This window comes from Otolemur garnettii, unplaced genomic scaffold (assembly GCF_000181295.1).
Source record: "Otolemur garnettii isolate 467f Iridium unplaced genomic scaffold, OtoGar3 scaffold00094, whole genome shotgun sequence".
Taxonomy (NCBI): domain Eukaryota; kingdom Metazoa; phylum Chordata; class Mammalia; order Primates; family Galagidae; genus Otolemur; species Otolemur garnettii.
In genome coordinates, this window is record NW_003852489.1 from 4,309,656 (window position 1) to 4,327,998 (window position 18,343).

The following is an 18,343-nucleotide window of genomic DNA, read 5'->3' on the forward strand; positions in this document are numbered from 1 at the left end:
AATAATTTTATGGTTAGGGGTCACCACAATATGAGGAACTGTATTAAAAGGTCATGACATTAGGAGGCATTAGGAAAGTTGAGAACCACTGTTTTAAAGTGATAGCAGGAGTAAAAGGGAACACTTTCAGAGCATTTTCAGAGCACTTGAAGTTGTAAACCAAAATGATAATGTTGTTGCTTTTCTACATATTCTTTATTGTATAATGTGAGAAATGTGTTTGCTAAGTGAGTGCACATATATATATGATTCACAGATATAGAATAGATAAGATATTATCTTTACTTTGGCCAGATTTCAAGTGATTAATATTTACATGCCTGCTTACTTAGGCATCATTCCTTCAGCAGACTTCACATGTCTTTATATTTTTTCCCTTATAGCTTATCTATGCTGGTTTCTATTCTGATATAGAATAGATAAAATATTATCTTCCAGATTTTAATATAGTTTTTTGTTCATGTAGATCTGTTAAGAATACCTAATAGAGGGCGACACCTGTGACTCAAGGAGAGGGTGCCAGCTGCATATACCAGGGGTGGTGGGTTCAAGCCCGACCCTGGCCAAAACTGTGAAAAAAAAAAAAAAAAGAATGTCTAATATTGTTAATATAAATTTAAGAATTAAAAAATCTACTCTGAAGATTGCAGAAATAGAGTACCAAAAAAAGTACACACATTATAAGAAAGAAAAAAACTGTATTAAAATTGTAATGCTCAATATACCCTAATAAAATTTGTTGTTTTGTATCTCATAATTGCAGAAGTTAAATGTGATTGAGTAACAGTTTTTTTTTTTTTTTTTTTCTTGAGACAGAGTCTCACTTTGTTGCCCTGGGTAGAGTGCTATGGTGTCATAGTTCACAGCAACCTCAAACGCTTGCCTCAGCCTCCGAAGTAGCTGAGACTACTGGCTATTTTGTTGTTGCAGTTGTCATTATTGTTTGGCAGGCCCGGGCTGGGTTCAAACCCACCAGCTCTGGTGTATGTGGCTGGTGCCCTAACCGCTGAGCTACTCAGTATTACAATTTTAATACAATTTTTTCCTTTCTTAAAATTTATGTGCATTTTTTTGGTACCCTCTGTATAGATTAATGCAATGGTTTCCAAACTTGTCTATGTGTGAGGATCACCTGGAGAGCTTAAAAGAAATTATTGGTGCTTATATTTTAACCTGGGGCTATGGCATGGGCTTTGGAATTTTTAAATGATTCTAATGTAAGGCAAGTTTGGAAACTGTTGAATTGGTAAAATAAAAATCTAGCGAGTTTGGGTGGTGTCTGCAATTTAAGGAGTAGGGCCCTAGCCTCATGTACTGGAGGTGGTGGGTTCAAACCCAGCCGTGGCCAAAAACTGCCAGAAAAAAAAATCTAGGGAGTTTTTTTTTTAAATCATAACAAGCTTTTTTTGGTCATTGTTTATGGTGAACATGTCTTGCTCTGTAAATCTTTTGCTCAGTAAACTTTGTTTCATCTTGCCTTGCCAAAAAAACCCCCAAAAAACTAAGAATTAAGATGAGTAGGGATTTTTTTATTGTTGTAAAATATACACAACAAAGTTTACCAGTTTTCAGTGTATAATTCATTGGTATCAAGTACATTTATATTGTTTGTATCCATCACCACTATCTGCAGAACTTTTTCATCATCCCAAACTGAAAATCTACCCACAAAACAATAACTCCTCATTTTTCTTGCTCCAAGTTCTTGGTAACCACTATTCTACTTTTTCTTTCTTTCTTTTTTTTTTTGCAGTTTTTGGCCGGGGCCAGGTTTGAACCCGCCACCTCCAATATGGGGCTGGCGCCCTACTCCTTGAGCCACAGGCGCTGCCCCCCCCTTCTACCTTTTCCCTATGGATTTGTCATATAAGTGGAATCATACAATATTTGTCCTTTTGTGTCTGGCTTATTTTACTTAGCATAATGTCTTTAAGGTTCATTCATGTTGTAGCATGTAATAGGATTTCCCTTTTTAAAACTAATCCATTCTATGATAAACCACATGTTTTTTTATTTATTCATTGATGGATTTGTGGGTTGTTTCTACTTTTTGCCTATTATGAATAATGCTGCTGTAAACAGGCAACTTTAAAAAACATACTTACATATGTCTTGGTAGAAGGAGCAAAATTTTTCAGTGTTTAAAGGAGAATTACTAACTAAAAATTCTGTGTCAAGGACAACATTAATGAAGAGGTAGTTGCACATGGCACAAGCCTGTAATCCCAGGTACTCAAGAGGCTGAGGCAGGAGAATTGCTTGAGCCCAGGAGTGCCAAGAGTATGAGATTGCAGTGAGCTGTGATGATACCACTGGGCTAGAGCCCAGGTGCTAGAACAAGACCTGTCTCAAAAAAATAAAAAAAAGTTTAAAGTATCTAGATTATCTTCATAAGACGTTCTTGTAGCCTTCTATACTTATTTTTTATTCTAGCACTTACCATAATTGTAATCAATCCTGTGCCTAGCATGGTGCCATGTGCTTCATTGAAAATGTTTGTTGAATAAAAGAATAGCACTTAGTTTTTACTTGGTGGCTTAGTATATAGTATATATGAATCTGAATATAATGCTAAATTTAATGCAGAGTTCTTTTAAATGTGTGTGGTTTTTTGTTTGTGTTTTGAGCATTTGGAGTTTGGTTTGTATTAGGTTTTATTGTGTGTTTTGCAGTACAGGTACTTCACCGTTGCTGGGAAATACTGCTGGATTGCAGTAGTACAGCTGAACTTCTTACTTTAAAGGAGCAGTAGCAATTGTGTGTTTCTGAGTGGACAGTTTCAAAATTGTTATTAGTTAACAGTTTATTAACTCATATTGACTTGATGATTATTTTAGATTATACCCTTTTTCCAAAGAGATTGTATGTAAGTTTTTTTTCTTTCTTTCTTTCTTTCTTTTTTTTTTTTTTTTTGAGACGGGCTCTCACTTTGTTGCCCCTGGCAGAGTGCTATAGCATCACAGCTCACAGCAATCTCAAACTCTTGAGCTCAAGCAATTCTTTTGTCTCACCCTCCCAAGTAGCAGGGACTAAGGCGTCCACCACAACGCCTGGCTATTTTTAGAGACAGGGTCTTGCTCTTGCTTAGGCTGATCTCAAACCTGTGAGCTCAAGCAATCCAACCAGCCTTGGCCTCCCAGAGTGTTGGTATTACAAGCTTGAGCCACCATGACGGGCCTTGTATAAAACCTTTATAATTCTTCAACCAATAGCTAGCTATTTCAATAAAATTAACATTTTATTCAGAGGAGCAACAAGTTTAATTGACTCCTTTTCACTGGTCAAATGCAGTATGTTATCTTGACTTGGATCCTGGCACAGAAAATGGGCATCAGTGGAAAATCCAAATAAAAACTGGAGTTTAGTTAATAGTAGTCTATCAACATTAATTATATGTCTGACACATGTAGCATGGTGGTTCTAAGATGTTCATTAATGTTAGGGGAAGCAAGCCAGGTGCAGTGGCTTTTGCTTATAATCTCAGCTATTCAAAAGGCCAACGTGGGAAAATTTCTTGAAGGCAGGAGTTCAAGACTAGCTTGGGCAACATAGCCAGACCCTGTCTCAAAAGGACTGAAAACACTAGGGGAAACTGGGTGAAAGGTATATGGGAAATCATGGGCTATCTTTGCAACTTTTCTGTCAACTTAAAATCATTCATAAATGAAAACTTTATTAAATAACAATAAAAGCTTTTGGAGTGATGCTATTGGAGTAATCATTGACAAATGTATAGAATTCACAGTTTTTTACAGTTGAAAATAGTACAACTTAAAACAGAATGGTAGTATAAATTTTAAAAACCCTAAAGATTACTGCCCAAATACCTCACTCAGTCCCATTCCCAGAAGTAACCAGATTGTTTTATTTTTTAACTTTCTGTTTAGTTCTAGTGGTAGTTGCTACCATAATTCCAGAAGTACTTATACCACAGTATAAGTACTATCCACTTAGAAAAGTGTCTAGTGATTTCTTGTCATGAAAAATAAGGTTTATCTTTTTAGTTATAATAAGATAATTAGTTTTCTATCTCTTCAATTTTTAAATTTTCATTTATTTATTTATTTATTGAGGCAGTGTCTTGCTTTGTCACCCTGGGTAGAGCACAGTAGTGTCATGATTAGCTCACTGTTACCTCAAGCTCCTGGGCTTAAGTGATCCTCTTGCCTCAACCTCACCAGTAGCTAAGATTATAGGTGTGGGCCAGGATGCCTGGCTAATTTTTCTATTTTTAGTAGAGATAGGTGTTCATTCTTGCTCAGGCTGGTTTTGAACTCTTGAACTCAATCAGTGCTAGGATTACAGGTGTGAGCCACTGTGCCTGCCCTAAAATTTTATTCCTTTTTTTTTTTTTTTAAGACAAGTTTTACTTTGTCACTCCTGGTAGAGTGCTCTGGCATCATAGTTCACAGCAACTTCAAAGTCTTGGGCTCAAGCGATCCTCTTGCCTCAGCCTTCCAAGTAGCTGGGACTAGAGACTCCCGCCACAGTGCCAGCTATTTTTTGAGATGGGGTCTTGCTCTTGCTCAGGCTGTTCTCAAACTCCTGAGCCAAGCAGTTCACCTACCTTGGCCTCCCATAGTACTAGGATTACAGCGCATAAGCCACCATGCCTGGCCAATAAAATTTTATTTCTATTTAAAAACCTTTTTTTTAGTCTAGTCAGGTGCAATAATGAAAAGCAGTGAAAGAGTAGAATAAAGATTAGATTTCATACTGAAAAATCAATTGAGATAGCTCATTAACTTTGGACCAGTTTCTTGGTTAGTTTTATAACTTGAGTAATATGCTCAAATTTTATTTCTTATTCTGTCAACTTCATACATTGTCTCTTGACAACTTTAGATATATAAAGTGAAGAAATTCTCAGTTTGATGTTGCTGTTCACCTCTTTTCTACCATCTGTTTTCCCGCTTCTATTAGCTCTGGCATTACTTTTACTATAACTTAATTTAAATTCAGTATGCCCTGCCTCGTCCAGAAAAAATTTAGGAGGGATTATACATATATTCATCAAGTTTTGAGTTTGTTAATGGTCATAATTTAAAGAACTGGTTCTTGAAGATGAATTTTTTTTTTTTGCAGTTTTGGCCAGGGCTGGGTTTGAACCCGCCACCTCCAGCATATGGGGTTGGTGCCCTACTCCTTTGAGCCACAGGCACTGCCCTTTAAGATGAATTTTTAAGATAAGTGTGTGGAGAAGGAATAACTGGGTTCTTAGTGTACGATTTCATTCTTTTCTGGGCTACATGATTTTTCTAAGTTGTGTATCTTCAGGGTACATCTGCTGGGAACTTTTATTTTCCAGCCTGTATATCTAGCTATACCTAAATTTCGTAAGATTTACTATTTTGCATGTATCCTTGATTCAAGGAGATGCCATCAACTGTAAGATCCATCTTTGCTTTAAAATAACTTTGTTGGTTGAGAAGAGATCGTATTAAGTAATTGATTAGATACAGCCCAATTACAGAAATAATAAAAATCAAAACATATATTTGTATTTAGTTTCTTATGTAGAGGGGAAGTAAGCAAAAATAAAAATTAGTTACCATTAATTCTGTTGCCTACCTAGACTTTTTTAACCCAAGAAAACTTTGTCTTTTAAAAAAAAATTGGGAGCCAGATATGGTGACACATGCCTATAATTAGGTCCAGCTATTTAGGAGGCTGAAGTGAAATGATTCACTGAACCCTAAGAGTTAGAAGCCAACCTCAGCAACATAGCAAGACCCCATCTTTTAAAAGAAAAAGGAAAAATTGAGACCATACTATTTTGGTAGGCTACCCTTTTGTATTAAGCCCACCCTTCTACCTTAGTTTATTTTTGTGGCTTTATAGTAATTACATATCTGGGTGTTCCTAAATTGTTTAACTGGTTTCTATATTTACAGCCTTTTGTGTTATAATTGGTTCTAAGAAGAACATTTCTTACAGCTAAATCTTTACTTATATTCATGATTTTTTTTCTTCAGATGATGGAGTAGAATTTCTGGATTAAACAGTATGCATTTTTGTGGTATAACTTCTTATTTAAGAACAGGTTAACTTAATTTTTGGCCTTTGATCATCACTAAAATATATAACTTTTTCTTCTTTATTAGTGAACACTTGTCCTGCTCTTTCACCTTTTTCTTGCATGGAGACAGCAATGTTTGTACCAGTGTGGAAATTAACCAACATCAACCTGTATATCTTCTCAGTGAAGAGCATATCACCCTTGCTCAACAGTCTAATAGTCCATTTCAAGGTAGAACATTTTATTGTCTTAGGTATTTGACCTTTTATTGTTGTTTCAAGAAGATCCTTATTGAAGTTGGTAATTTTACATTTTGGGATTGACAGGATTTTTGTCTGATCTTTGAGCTTAACGATTTTGTTATAGTTTTTACTTTTAGCTTCCCTATTAGGATATTACGTCAACAGAATAAGTATTTTAATGCAAGTAATATTTAAAAAATTCTCAAACATGCATGGTAACATAGTTTGAAGTATTCCCTTACATAGCATATTACGTGTTAATGTTTTCAAGGTCATTTTATGTGTCAAGTCATATAAGCCAGGTTTAATGTGGGTCCACAGTAACTATTGATACTATTTATGCCATGAGAATGATTGAATTCTAGAGGAAGTATTTTATAACATTACTGAATTATTTTTAAGGACTAAGCATTATGTTCTTTATTTTAAACCTAGTGTTTGATTTTTTAAAATGTATGTAGCAGTACATTATATGTACTTAGATTTATATATCCATGTTGTTTTTTTCCCAAAATACTTTTCCTTAGTGGGAGTCAGCTAAGTTGAAGGTTATATAAATAACCCCAGTTATCTACTTGAGAGTTTGGGGTAGATAGTTTTTTTTTTGGTGGCAGGGCATGAGGAGATAAATTATTAATTAACAGTTTTTATAATAAACTCTGTGTTGCTTTATCGTCACAATAATGAAGTATAATAAATTGATTTTTCTCTGGAGTGATCATTATGGGTTTTCTTTCTTTTTTAGAATTCATAATTACTTACCTCACTGTTCAATGTAATTTTATTTGGTGTAACAGTCCTTAGTTACTTAATTGATGTTTGTTTTGGGTTTCTAGTTATCTTAAGCCCATTTGGACTAAATGGCACTCTCACAGGACAGGCATTCAAGATGTCTGATTCAGCTACAAAAAAATTGATTGGTGAATGGAAACAGTTCTATCCTATCTCGTGTTGCTTGAAGGAGATGTCTGAAGAAAAACAGGAAGATATGGATTGGGAAGATGATTCTTTAGCTGCAGTAGAAGTTCTTGTTGGTATGGATTCTGAATATTAATCCGAAGGGAAAATAGATGACTATAGATATTAGTTAGATTTTCCTGAACTTCTGAAGCATTCAACACCAAACTTTTCTTTCTTTCTTTCTTTCTTTTTTTTTTTTTTGTAGTTTTTGGCTGAGGGCAGGGTTTGAACCCACCACTTCTGGTATATGGGGCTGGTGCCCTATTCCCCAGGCGCTGCCCCGAACATTTATTACTTGTTCATTTCCTGCTTTCATTGAGTAAGGGCTGCATTGTGGCTCTGGTTTGGCTCAATGTATCTTCCCATTCCCTAACCTAGGTTAAAGGAATACCCAGTATCTGGGACATGCTGTTCTTATGAGAACAAAAGAATAATAGGGTTCAAGCCTAAACACGTAAGTGTGTTTAAAGCTTCTATTGGGATTTGGTGTATGTTGTATCTGCTCATGTTGCATTAGGCAAAACTAGTTACCATGGCCAAACCATAGTCATTGGAGTAGGAAAATAGATTCTGTTTAGAAGGAAACATGCAAGGGTTAAACAGGAATAAGTGTGGGAGGTTGGAAAGTTTACAGCTGTGTTATGCAGTGTCTTAACATTTGGTGAAATTGTCACTTCACTAATTGAAAAGGCAGAAAATGGGCTGGGTGCAGTAGCTCACACCTATAATCTTAGCACTCTGGGAAGCTGAGGCAGAAGGATCCCTTTAGCTCAAGAGTTCAAGACCAGCTTGAGCAAGAGCAAAACCCTTGTCTCTACCAAAAATAGAAAAAATTACTCGAATACTGTTGCAGATACCTATAGATCCAACTACTTGGGAAGCTGAGGCAGGAGGATCGCTTAAGCCCGGGAATTTGAAGTTGCTAATGCCATGACACTCTAGCCTGGGGCAACAGAGTGAGGCTCTGTCTCCAAAAAGAAAAAAGAGGGTAGAAAATGTACCTAAAGACTATAGCTTTGATATGCTTTGCCTGGGTCAGCTTTTTTCAGATTGTTTGTATTGTATATGTCTCGTCATTTAGGGACCCAAAGTAACTCATGTCTCTGATGTACTAATCTCAGAAGTGAGAGAGGCTGCCTGCCCTGATCCTGCAAGCACATTTAAAGTTCTGTTAGGATTTGGCATTTATCTCATGCACTTATATAGCCAAGCCTGAAAATGGGGTGAAGATATACATTCTATCTTAGACATTGGAGGCATAGAGAATATATAATATAGCAGATAATTAGAATTAGAATCCATAGTACTGTGTTTAATGGAATCTAATGGCAATGTATATATGAAGATTGCCTCATTTCTTAAATGTGGGTTACCAGTGTTTAATTTCAGTGCACACATTACTACCAGAGCACTTACAACAAAAACAGAAACAAAACATATTTATTAGACTTTTAAAATAGAGGTATATATTGAAGATAGAAAGTGATGCATAATTCTAGCACCCAGATTACCTTTGTTAAACTTGTAAAATAAAATTTAAAAAGTAATACATATTATATACTAATTGTTCAAATGTGCAAATAAAGATTTTTTTAAAACTCAAACACATTTGTAGAAAATCTAAAAATGAAAAGAGAAAGTTCTTCTAAGTCTCTGGCCAAAGATAACCACTATAGACAGCTTACTGTGGTTTCCTACCAGAAGGAAAAAAAAGATAGCCTTAGGCCAGAAGAACATGTATTTATGAAAATATGTTTTTTATTTATACAAATGTGATATATCTTCTTTCCCATTATAGTACTTTTGAGTGAAACTAATTTCACTACAGTCACAACAGTAATTAATTTTTCTGTCCACTTTTTTTTTTTAGCTGGTGTTAGAATGATCTACCCAGCATGCTTTGTTCTAGTCCCTCAGTCAGACATTCCTACTCCTAGCTCTGTGGGATCCTCTCACTGTTCAACTTCTTGCTTGGGTGTCCACCAAGTGCCTGCTTCCACAAGAGATCCTGCTATGTCTTCAGTTACTCTTACACCCCCGACATCTCCTGAGGAAGTCCAAACAGGTATTGTACTAATTTATTTCATCAGCTCTGGTTATCTCTTATTTTGAATACAGCAAACACTTAAAAAATAATTTATTTAAAAATAGTTTCAAACTTCTTGAAAAGTTGCAAGTGGAGTTCAAAGAATTCCCCCACTCAGATTTCCAAACTGTTAACATGTCCTTTATCACCCTCCCTGTGTTTATTCATTATCATTTATCTTTTTCTGAACCGTATGAGAATAAACTACAGACGTGATGCTCCATCACTCCTCTATACTTTCTGCATTTCCCAAAACTAAGTATAATATCCTACCAACCATTATTTGATCCTCCAAGTCAAGAAGTTAGCAGTTTGGATCCCTCGTTTTAGATTTTTCACTTTCTATATTTCAAATGATATATTTTTAGAGAGATGTGGTAATTTGTGCCTATAATCCCAACTACTCTGGAGGCTGAGGTGGGAAGATTGCTTGAGGGTGGAGTTAGAAACTAGCCTAGGCAACATACCAAAACCCTCACCTCTTAAAAAAAAAAAATGGAAAAACTAGCCAAATACAGTGAGTGACCTGTGCATATAGTTCCTATCAGCTAAAGGAGTCAGGAGTTCAAGCTTTCAGTGAGCTATGGTCATGCCACTGCACTCTAACTGGGTAAAAGAGTAGGACCCCTGTCTCTTAAATAAATAAGGTAGCATACCATGCCTCAAAATACAGACTTACCAGATACCTGGAGCAAGTTGTATCACATATTAAATTATAAAGACCCAAGTCTTTAAACCTTTATTTTCCTACAGCATATTCTTTTTTGTTTGTTTTTAGTTGATCCTCAGTCTGCCCAGAAGTGGGTCAAATTTTCTTCAGTATCTGATGGCTTCAACTCTGATAATACTAGCCACCATGGAGGAAAAATACCCAGAAAATTAGCAAATCATGTAGTTGATAGAGTTTGGCAAGAATGCAATATGAACAGAGCACAGAACAAGTATGTATTTTCTTTTTCAAGTGCAAAAATTGCATGTTGGTAATTATAATTAAAAGATATTTAAAGTATACAGTCATTTGTATTCTTTAATTAAAAACTGATTTTTAAAATTTTAATGCTAAATTCATGTTTAATAAAAATTTTTATGAATTCTGAAGAATCTTACAATTTTGAATCTTAGGAGGAAGTATTCTGCTTCGTCAGGTGGTCTCTGTGAAGAAGAGATAGCTGATAAAGTGGCATCCTGGGATTTTGTCGAAGCCACACAAAGAACAAATTGCAGTTGTTTGAGGTAGATTTTTTTTCCCAATTGATTGCCTGTGTGTGATTGCCCCTCTTTATTTGAGGTAGTTTACATAACACAGTATGTTAGAATTATTTTAAAAAGAAAACTAAGAAAGAAAAATTTGATCATTTGAAGCTGAGAGTTCTTACGCTGTTACCAGAGTGTTACTCTGAATGTTTTGTTTCTGGGTAGCCAAATAAAAGGGAATTCTATGTTGGGTTATGTACCATATAGCATCCATAAGGTAAAAGGCACACAGTTTCTTGAGAAAAGCCTTCCTTGATGTGGCTGCCTGACAGATTTCTCCCCAGGGTCCTTATAAAAGAGATGATATATAGATAACAAATTCTACAATCTTTTTTTTTTAATATAGTAGTGTTGGATTTTGTGTAGTAATTGCTTATAACATTTTTTTTAGCAGCTGTAGAGGAAATGCTGAAATAAAAGTCAGAAATTATGATTCTACAGGGGAGCAAAGCTCTGCTGTCAAACTTTCAGATAGACTAAATTGGTTTAAAACTTGGTAAAAGAATAGATGAACTTGGAATTCTAATTCTTTAGACTGTTTATATATTGGGGCCTTTTGATGAGATTTGGTTTTTATTGTCTAGAGTTTACTATTCTGCAGAGAAAAGGTACATCATATGCTTTTGCAGTAAAGTGAACAAAAGTGGCCTTACATCCCTACCTAGGACTTAAGATTGAATAGATTCACCCTTCTTTATCATGGAAGTGAGCTAAAGGAATGGAGTACCTGTAGGTTAGGGCCAGTGTGGTTTTTTTTTTTTTTTTTTTTACATTAGCTCTATTTGTTTGAATACATTGTGACAGACTCTCAAGTGTTCTGATACTTTTTTGCATAGATTTACTGTTCTTAAATAGACACTTTGTATTAAAGAATGTATAATTTTTTAAGATCTGGCAATTTTGTTGAAAACTTGAGTCTGGTTGATAGATTGGAAAATAGAGACAAATTAGTCCCTGTTTAATAGTTTAAAATTAAAACTACACCCAGTCTTAAATATAATTTATGCAATCTGAGGGATCTGCAAACTGATCAGTAGGCCATATTGGGCTCTCTACCTGTTTACGGGCTATGAGCTGAAAATGACTTTTACAGTTTCAGAAGGTTGAAAAATGTTAAAGATTATTTTGTGACACATGAAAATTGGGAAATTAAAATTTTAGTATCCATAAATAAGGATTTAGTGGAATGTAGCCACATCTATTTATTTAGATAGATGCTTGGAGTAGTTGCGGCACAGATTGTATGGCCTGAAATATGTACTGTCTGGTTCCCTAGGGAAGTGTTTGCCAGTCCCTGGTCTAAGACCAAGACCAGATGAATGCTTAAATGAAATTATGCTTTTCTTTCCTTCTATTGGCGTTTTTATCAAATAGCTCTTCTTTTTTAGTTCCTAATGTAGACTTTTGCTTTGTCCTTTTTGAAAAGGTATGGATTTTAAGTATTTTGTCTAAAATGGTTTTAGAAGCTAACACTCAAAAATACATAGGTTGGTGGCCAGGCGTCATGGCTCACGCTGGTAATCCTAGGACTGAAGGAAGCTATTTGGGAAGCTGAGGCAAGAGAATCGCTTAAGCCCAAAGGTTTGAGGTTGCTGTGAGCTGTGACACCACAACACTCTACCCAGGGCGACATAGTGAGACTCTGTCTCAAAAAAAAAAAAGAAAAAAGAAAGACAAACTGGGCCCTGACTGATAATATTAGCTTTTCTTGAAAAAAAAAATTTTTTTTTTTTAATTTGGAGACAGGGTCTTGCTGTGTTACCTGGACTAGAGTGCAGTGTCATCATCATAGTTCCTACAACCTCAAACTCCTGGGCTCACTTGACCCTCCTGCCTCACCCTCCTGAGGAGCTGGAACTATAGGTGTCCACCACCATGCCCAGCTAGTTTTTCTATTTTCTGTAGAGGTGGAAGTCTTACTCTTGCTCAGGCTGGCCTTGACCTCCAGACATCAAGCAGCTCTCCTGCCTCAGCCTTCCAGAGTGCTGGGATTGTGGGCAAGAGTCACTTGTGCCTACTTCTTAAAATTGTTTTTGGAAAAAAAAATTACACAAGCAGTTTGCATAAATAAATATTATTTTACAAAGTTTAAATTATACAAATAAAGGCAAAGTTCCCTTTGACTATTCTCTCTCTCCCCAATTCCTACTCCCTCTTCCTAGAAGTAGGTGCTTGCTGGTTAGAAATTATTCTTCCACACAAATACTATTTTGATGCAAAACTTTTTTTTTTTTTTTTTTTTTTTTTTGCCAGGGCTGGGTTTGAACCTGCCACCTCGGGCATAGAAATACTATTTTGATGTATTTGGCAGCTTATTTTTTTCCACTTAATGTGCATTAGATCTTTCTATATTAGTTACTTCTGGATTTGCCTCATTGTTTTGAAAAAATGTCTTGGTATTTCACTGAGTGTGGAAATACCATAGTTTATTTAATCATTCCAGGTTTGATGGACCTACTAGTGTTTCCAGAGGTTTTTTGCTTGTGTTACTTTTAAATATATATGTATATTGTCAATTATTTATTAGATTGTCAATTATTTATTAGATTTTTTGAACACTTACTCTGTGATAGACTCAGAATACATTAGTAAATAAGGTTCTTGTTATTAGGACGCCTGCACTCTGATTGGAAGTGAGGCAGATTGTTTTTAAGGAAGTTTTTAAGTCGTTTTTAAATATGAGAGTGAGCGCCAACAAGGAAATAAACCAGATGGGTGATATGGTGGAGATTTGGGGGTGAGAGGGCTATTTAAATATTTGTGACTTCACAAAAGATTCTACCAATTTTACTCCCACTTTTTGCATGTAAGTAATGTTAGTTTTTCCTGTGCTTCCACTGATCTTGAGAACTATCCTAAAAATTTTTTTTACCATTGTAGTGAGAAGCCTAAAATTGTTTAACTTGCATTTTTCTCAGTGAGATTGTATGGAGCACATTTATTGATACTAAACTTCAGTCTAGTGGAGTGTTTATTAGAAAATTGCACTTAGAAAGCAAGCTGCTTATGTAAAAAGTAATACATTAGATTTCAGATGTTATCACTAAAGTACTAGAGTCTTAAAGTCAATAGGAAAAGAGAATCTAAAGGAATCACTTTTGGCTTATGCTTTGAGGACAACACCTAGAAAGATTCTTCAGTTTGATCGAGTTCTAGCAAAAAATTCAGTTCACTCTAGCTTTTAGAAAAGTGTCTCTATAAAAGAAAAGGACTGTGATTTAATGCTGTCAAAATTTAGAGAGTGACTGCTATCAGTGTATAGCCCCAATTAATAGTTTTTGACTCTTACTGGCTGTTCACATCCCTTGTTTACTTGTGACATAACTAAATAGTTCACCTCAGATTAATGGTGATCCTATCTGTTCTTACTACTGCCTTGCATAAAGTAAACTAATTATCAAAATTTTTGGTCTCAGAACTTATTTACAGTCTTAAAAATTAGTAAGGACTCTAAAAAGTACTTTTATTTATATTTTAGAGAAATTTTAAAGCCCTACTTAATTTATTAAAAATAATAAGCCCAGTGCATGTTAGCATGAATAAAATATTTTTATAGTCAACAATTGTATTTTCCAAAAAAACCAAAAAAATTGCTTGAGTGGCATTGTTTACAGTTTTGCTAATTTCATTAAAGGTATTATGTTAAGCATAATAAGATAGTTGAATTCTCAGATGTGCTTCTGCATTCAGAATTGTTGGATATTGTTTTCGATGAAGTATATGGAGAAAATCCAGGCTCATGTAGCTGTGCAGTTGGAAAAGGGAGGAGAGTATTTTAATAGCTTTTCAGTTAATTGTAGATTTTTTTTTGATACTACACTAAGTGACAGTTTCTCAAAGATTAGTTGCAATATGAAGTCTGAAGCCATATTAGTACTCCAATTTTGTACTCCTCTAATAACTGAACGGATCTTTTACTCTTGATTGATATTATAATATCATATTATAAATTCAGAAAATATTGGTTACTGGGTAATGCAGATCACGTAAATGATGGCACATTTTCTCATATATGGTTGTCCTTTGGTATCCACAGAGTATTGGTCCAGGACCCCCTCAGATACCAAAATCTGTGGATGCTCACATCCTTTTTAAAAAGTGGTGTGGTATTATTTGCAACCCATGCACATCCCTATACTTTAAATTATTTCTAAATTACTTATAATACCTAATACAATGTAAATGCTATGTAAGTAGTTGTTCTGTATTGTTTCTAAATTTTTATTTTTATCTTTCTTAATGTTTTCCACCTCCAATTGTTCAAAGATGTGGATACTTGCAGATACAGGTGGCCAGCTGTAGTATCCAAAAATTTCATTCATTAATGCTACTAATGATGTTATCAGAAAAGTATTTAAGTATTAGAAAGCTGTCATGCTCATGGAGGCAGATACAATTTTCCAGATTTTTAAAATTTTGCTTACAGGTTCAAATTTATTAGTTGTTGTTCTTTAAAAAGACCACATTTTGTTCATTTTGAGAACATATGAATCAGGTATACCAAATGACCAAATCTGATAATTGTGATTTATCTACCATAATTATGATTTTGTTGCTTGTTGTTGGTTAGATGCAAATGGTGTTTCATGAAAAAAGTTCAGCTTGTACTTCAAACAATTGTACAAGTGCTTTTTTTCTAGTAGCCATTGTACTTCAGTTATGTAGCAGAAATGCTTTATATGTATTTTTTACACCTTATAAAAAGCCATGTTTGTAAGGATTGAGAGTTAATAAAAATTATTTTTACTGTTTTTCTGAAGGACATTCTTAAGTGAAACTGTCTTTAAAAAAAACCAAAACTGTGTGTGGTGATTAAGAAAATTACTACTAGTACATTTGGCACCACTGCCTTAATTCATGTTCAGTTGCCAGCAGTTGTACTGTCCTTTGCTTTTGCATAATTTTTCTAAATGTCAACAGAGAGAAAAAGGCAAATATGGTGCTAGTGTAAAAAAACAGTTTTAAACCCTGTAAAACCTTCTAAAAGGTTCATGGGCCATACTTTGAGAACTACTGTAGAAGACGCTCAAATATTTGAATAATTGATAAATGAATGATGCCACCATTTTTTCCATTTTGTTTTCCTTGTTCTTTCCTGCTGTTGTTGTTGATTATATTCCTTTTCCCCCCTTTTTCTGCTAGCTTAGAAGTTCATATTCTATTTTTATTCTATTAATTGAATTAAGCATTTATTGTACTTGCTTTCCTTAATGTCTAAAGTTAGTAAGACTATGTTCTTTTTGTGGAACAAACAAGGACCTTGAAATAGTTTAAGCATCTTAGTTCACCTTGTTATAAAAAAAATGAAACATATACAAAATAAGAGAATTGAACAATAATTTCCTGTTTATCAGCCATTCTTCTTTACTTACTGTTTGCTTTATTTAGACTTTTTTTTCTTGCTGAAGAGCTTTTAAAATTTTTTTGTTACATTTTATTGAACTTGATTTATCAAAAACAAAGTCAGTAATAAAATTAATGAAATATTTGGCATTCCTTTATGTCTTTGAAAACTGGTATATATTTCACACCTAGAACACATCTCAACTTAGACTAGTCATGTGTCTAATAGCTACATGTGACTTAGAACTACCATTATTGGACACTAAAGCTTTAGAAATAGTTAGAAATAAGACTAGTGACTGGAAGATACAGAAAAGGCAAATTTTTATTCAACATAAGAAATTATTTTCTAACAACTAGAGTTATTTGCTGATGGGGATGCATTTCCTCATAAGTTAATGTGGTCCTTGTTATTGAAAGTATTCAAAAAGGGACTAGTCAGAGAGGGATTATTCCTACATTGGGTAGGACCTGCTGTTCATTGCTGTTGTTGTTTTATGACAAATACCTTCATTCAAAAAATAATGCTCATTTAAAAAATTTACACAATACACAAGAATGTAACATTTAAAATTACAAGTTCAAGACCGGATTGCAGTGGCTCATTCTTGTAATCCTAGCATTCTGGGATGCCAAGGCAGGTAGATCACTTGAGCTCAGGAGTTTGAGACCAGCCTGAGCAAGAGCGAGACCCAGTCTCTAAAAATTCGGGCATTGTGGTAGGTGCCTATAGTCCCAGCTACTTAGGCTAAAGCAAGAGAATCACATGAGCCCAAGAGTTTGAGGTTGCTGTGAATTGTGGTGCCATAGCACTCTGCTGAGGGTGACAAAGTGAAATTGTCTCAAAAATAAAATCACAAGTTCTTCCTCCAAAAAGTGTCAAAAAAATGTTTACACATTTTAAGAAAGGAAACTATTAAAAGTATAACAAGATGATTGTTATCGCGTATATTGTATCTTCTATCTCTTATAAATGCAGAAGTCAAATATGACTTGAATATTACAAATTTAATACAGTTTTTTCTCTTTCTTAAAATATATATACATTTTTGGGCACCCTTTCCGCGCACGCGTGTGTGTGTGTGTGTGTGTGTGTGTGTGTCTCCCCTTTCCTTGCTGCTTTCTTTTAAACAGATGTAATGTAATCATGCTGTGTTTCTGCAGCTTACTTTTTTTTGATAGTTATTTTTCCATGTTAGCAGTTGTATATCTACTCTCTTTTTTACTTGAAGTTCATAATACTGTATTTTATACATGTACTTAATTTGGCAAATCTACTATGCTACACTCTGCCAGACAAATCTGAAATATCTTATTCTATAGTACCTCATTGTGCATCTCTAAAAAATATTAATATCTTTTTACATAACTATAATTTCATTATCACACCTAATAATATAAACAGTAATTCCTTGGTATCATACTACTTTGTCCAGATTTGTATCAGAAATGTCTTTGGAGGTAGTTTATTTGATTAGAATTCAAATAAGTAGTAAATGTTTGGTTGTTAAGTCTTCTGAGTCTTTGCTCTCAGCTCATGACTTCTTTATATGACATTGACTTGGTTGGTTAAACTAGGTTAGTCCTGTAGAATGTCCCATACATACCTTGATTTCTCACTTGTCATTTAATAACTTGTTCTTTTAGTGTCTTGTAACTTCTTTATCCTTTGCATTTCTGTAAATGGAAGGTAGCCCTAGAGCTGTGTTGTCCACTACTGCCAGTAAACATTATTGGTTATTTAAATGTAAAGTAATTGGATTTAAATAAAGTGAAAAATTCAGGTCCTCAGTTGTACTAGCCATATTTCAGGTACTTGAGAGCCATGTGCAGAATATTTCCATCATTGTAGTAAGTTCTATTGAACAGTGCTGATCTGGAGGCTTGATTAGATTCAACTTTAGGGTTTTTTTTTTTTTGCAAGAATACTTCATAGATGAGGCTGTGTTGCTTTGTGTTATATCAGAAGAGACATAATATTTGGCTGTTCCATGTCTAATAATGTTGAGACTGATTAGGTAGTGATCAGCTTGACCCCTTTTATTATATAGTTTCTGATGTTGACTAAAGAATAAAGATAATTTGTATAGTTCCTTTGAAATCTCTTACCTCTTTCTTTTTTCTTACCTTATTGCATTGGCTAAAACCTTCAGTAAAACGTTAAGTAGAAATGCTGAGAGCTAGGCTCAGCACCTGTAGCTCAGCGGCTAGGGCACCAGCCACATGGAGCTGGGGGGTTCGAATCCAGCCCAAGCCTGCCAAACAATGACAGCTACAACAACAACAAAAATAGCTGGGCATTGTGGTGGGTGCCTGTAGTTCCAGCTAGGAGGCTGAGCAAGAGAATCACTTAAGCCCAAGAGTTTGAGAGCACTCTACCAAGGGTGACATAGTGAGACTCTGTCTCAAAAAAAAAAAAAAAAGAAAGAAAGAAAGAAA

The 18,343-nt window shown here is 34.7% G+C and overlaps 1 protein-coding gene across 1 annotated transcript in view; it reads left to right on the top strand.

Moving 5' to 3' along the window:
• MED13 (mediator complex subunit 13) overlaps positions 1 to 18,343 on the top strand; it is a 118,393-nt gene that overhangs the window by 22,555 nt on the left and 77,495 nt on the right. The window contains exons 4-8 of the mRNA XM_023516600.1: positions 6,105 to 6,250; positions 7,098 to 7,295; positions 9,092 to 9,286; positions 10,086 to 10,248; positions 10,430 to 10,540. Of these exons, the coding sequence (XP_023372368.1) occupies positions 6,105 to 6,250; positions 7,098 to 7,295; positions 9,092 to 9,286; positions 10,086 to 10,248; positions 10,430 to 10,540 (813 nt within the window). The remainder of the gene's footprint in view (positions 1 to 6,104; positions 6,251 to 7,097; positions 7,296 to 9,091; positions 9,287 to 10,085; positions 10,249 to 10,429; positions 10,541 to 18,343) is intronic.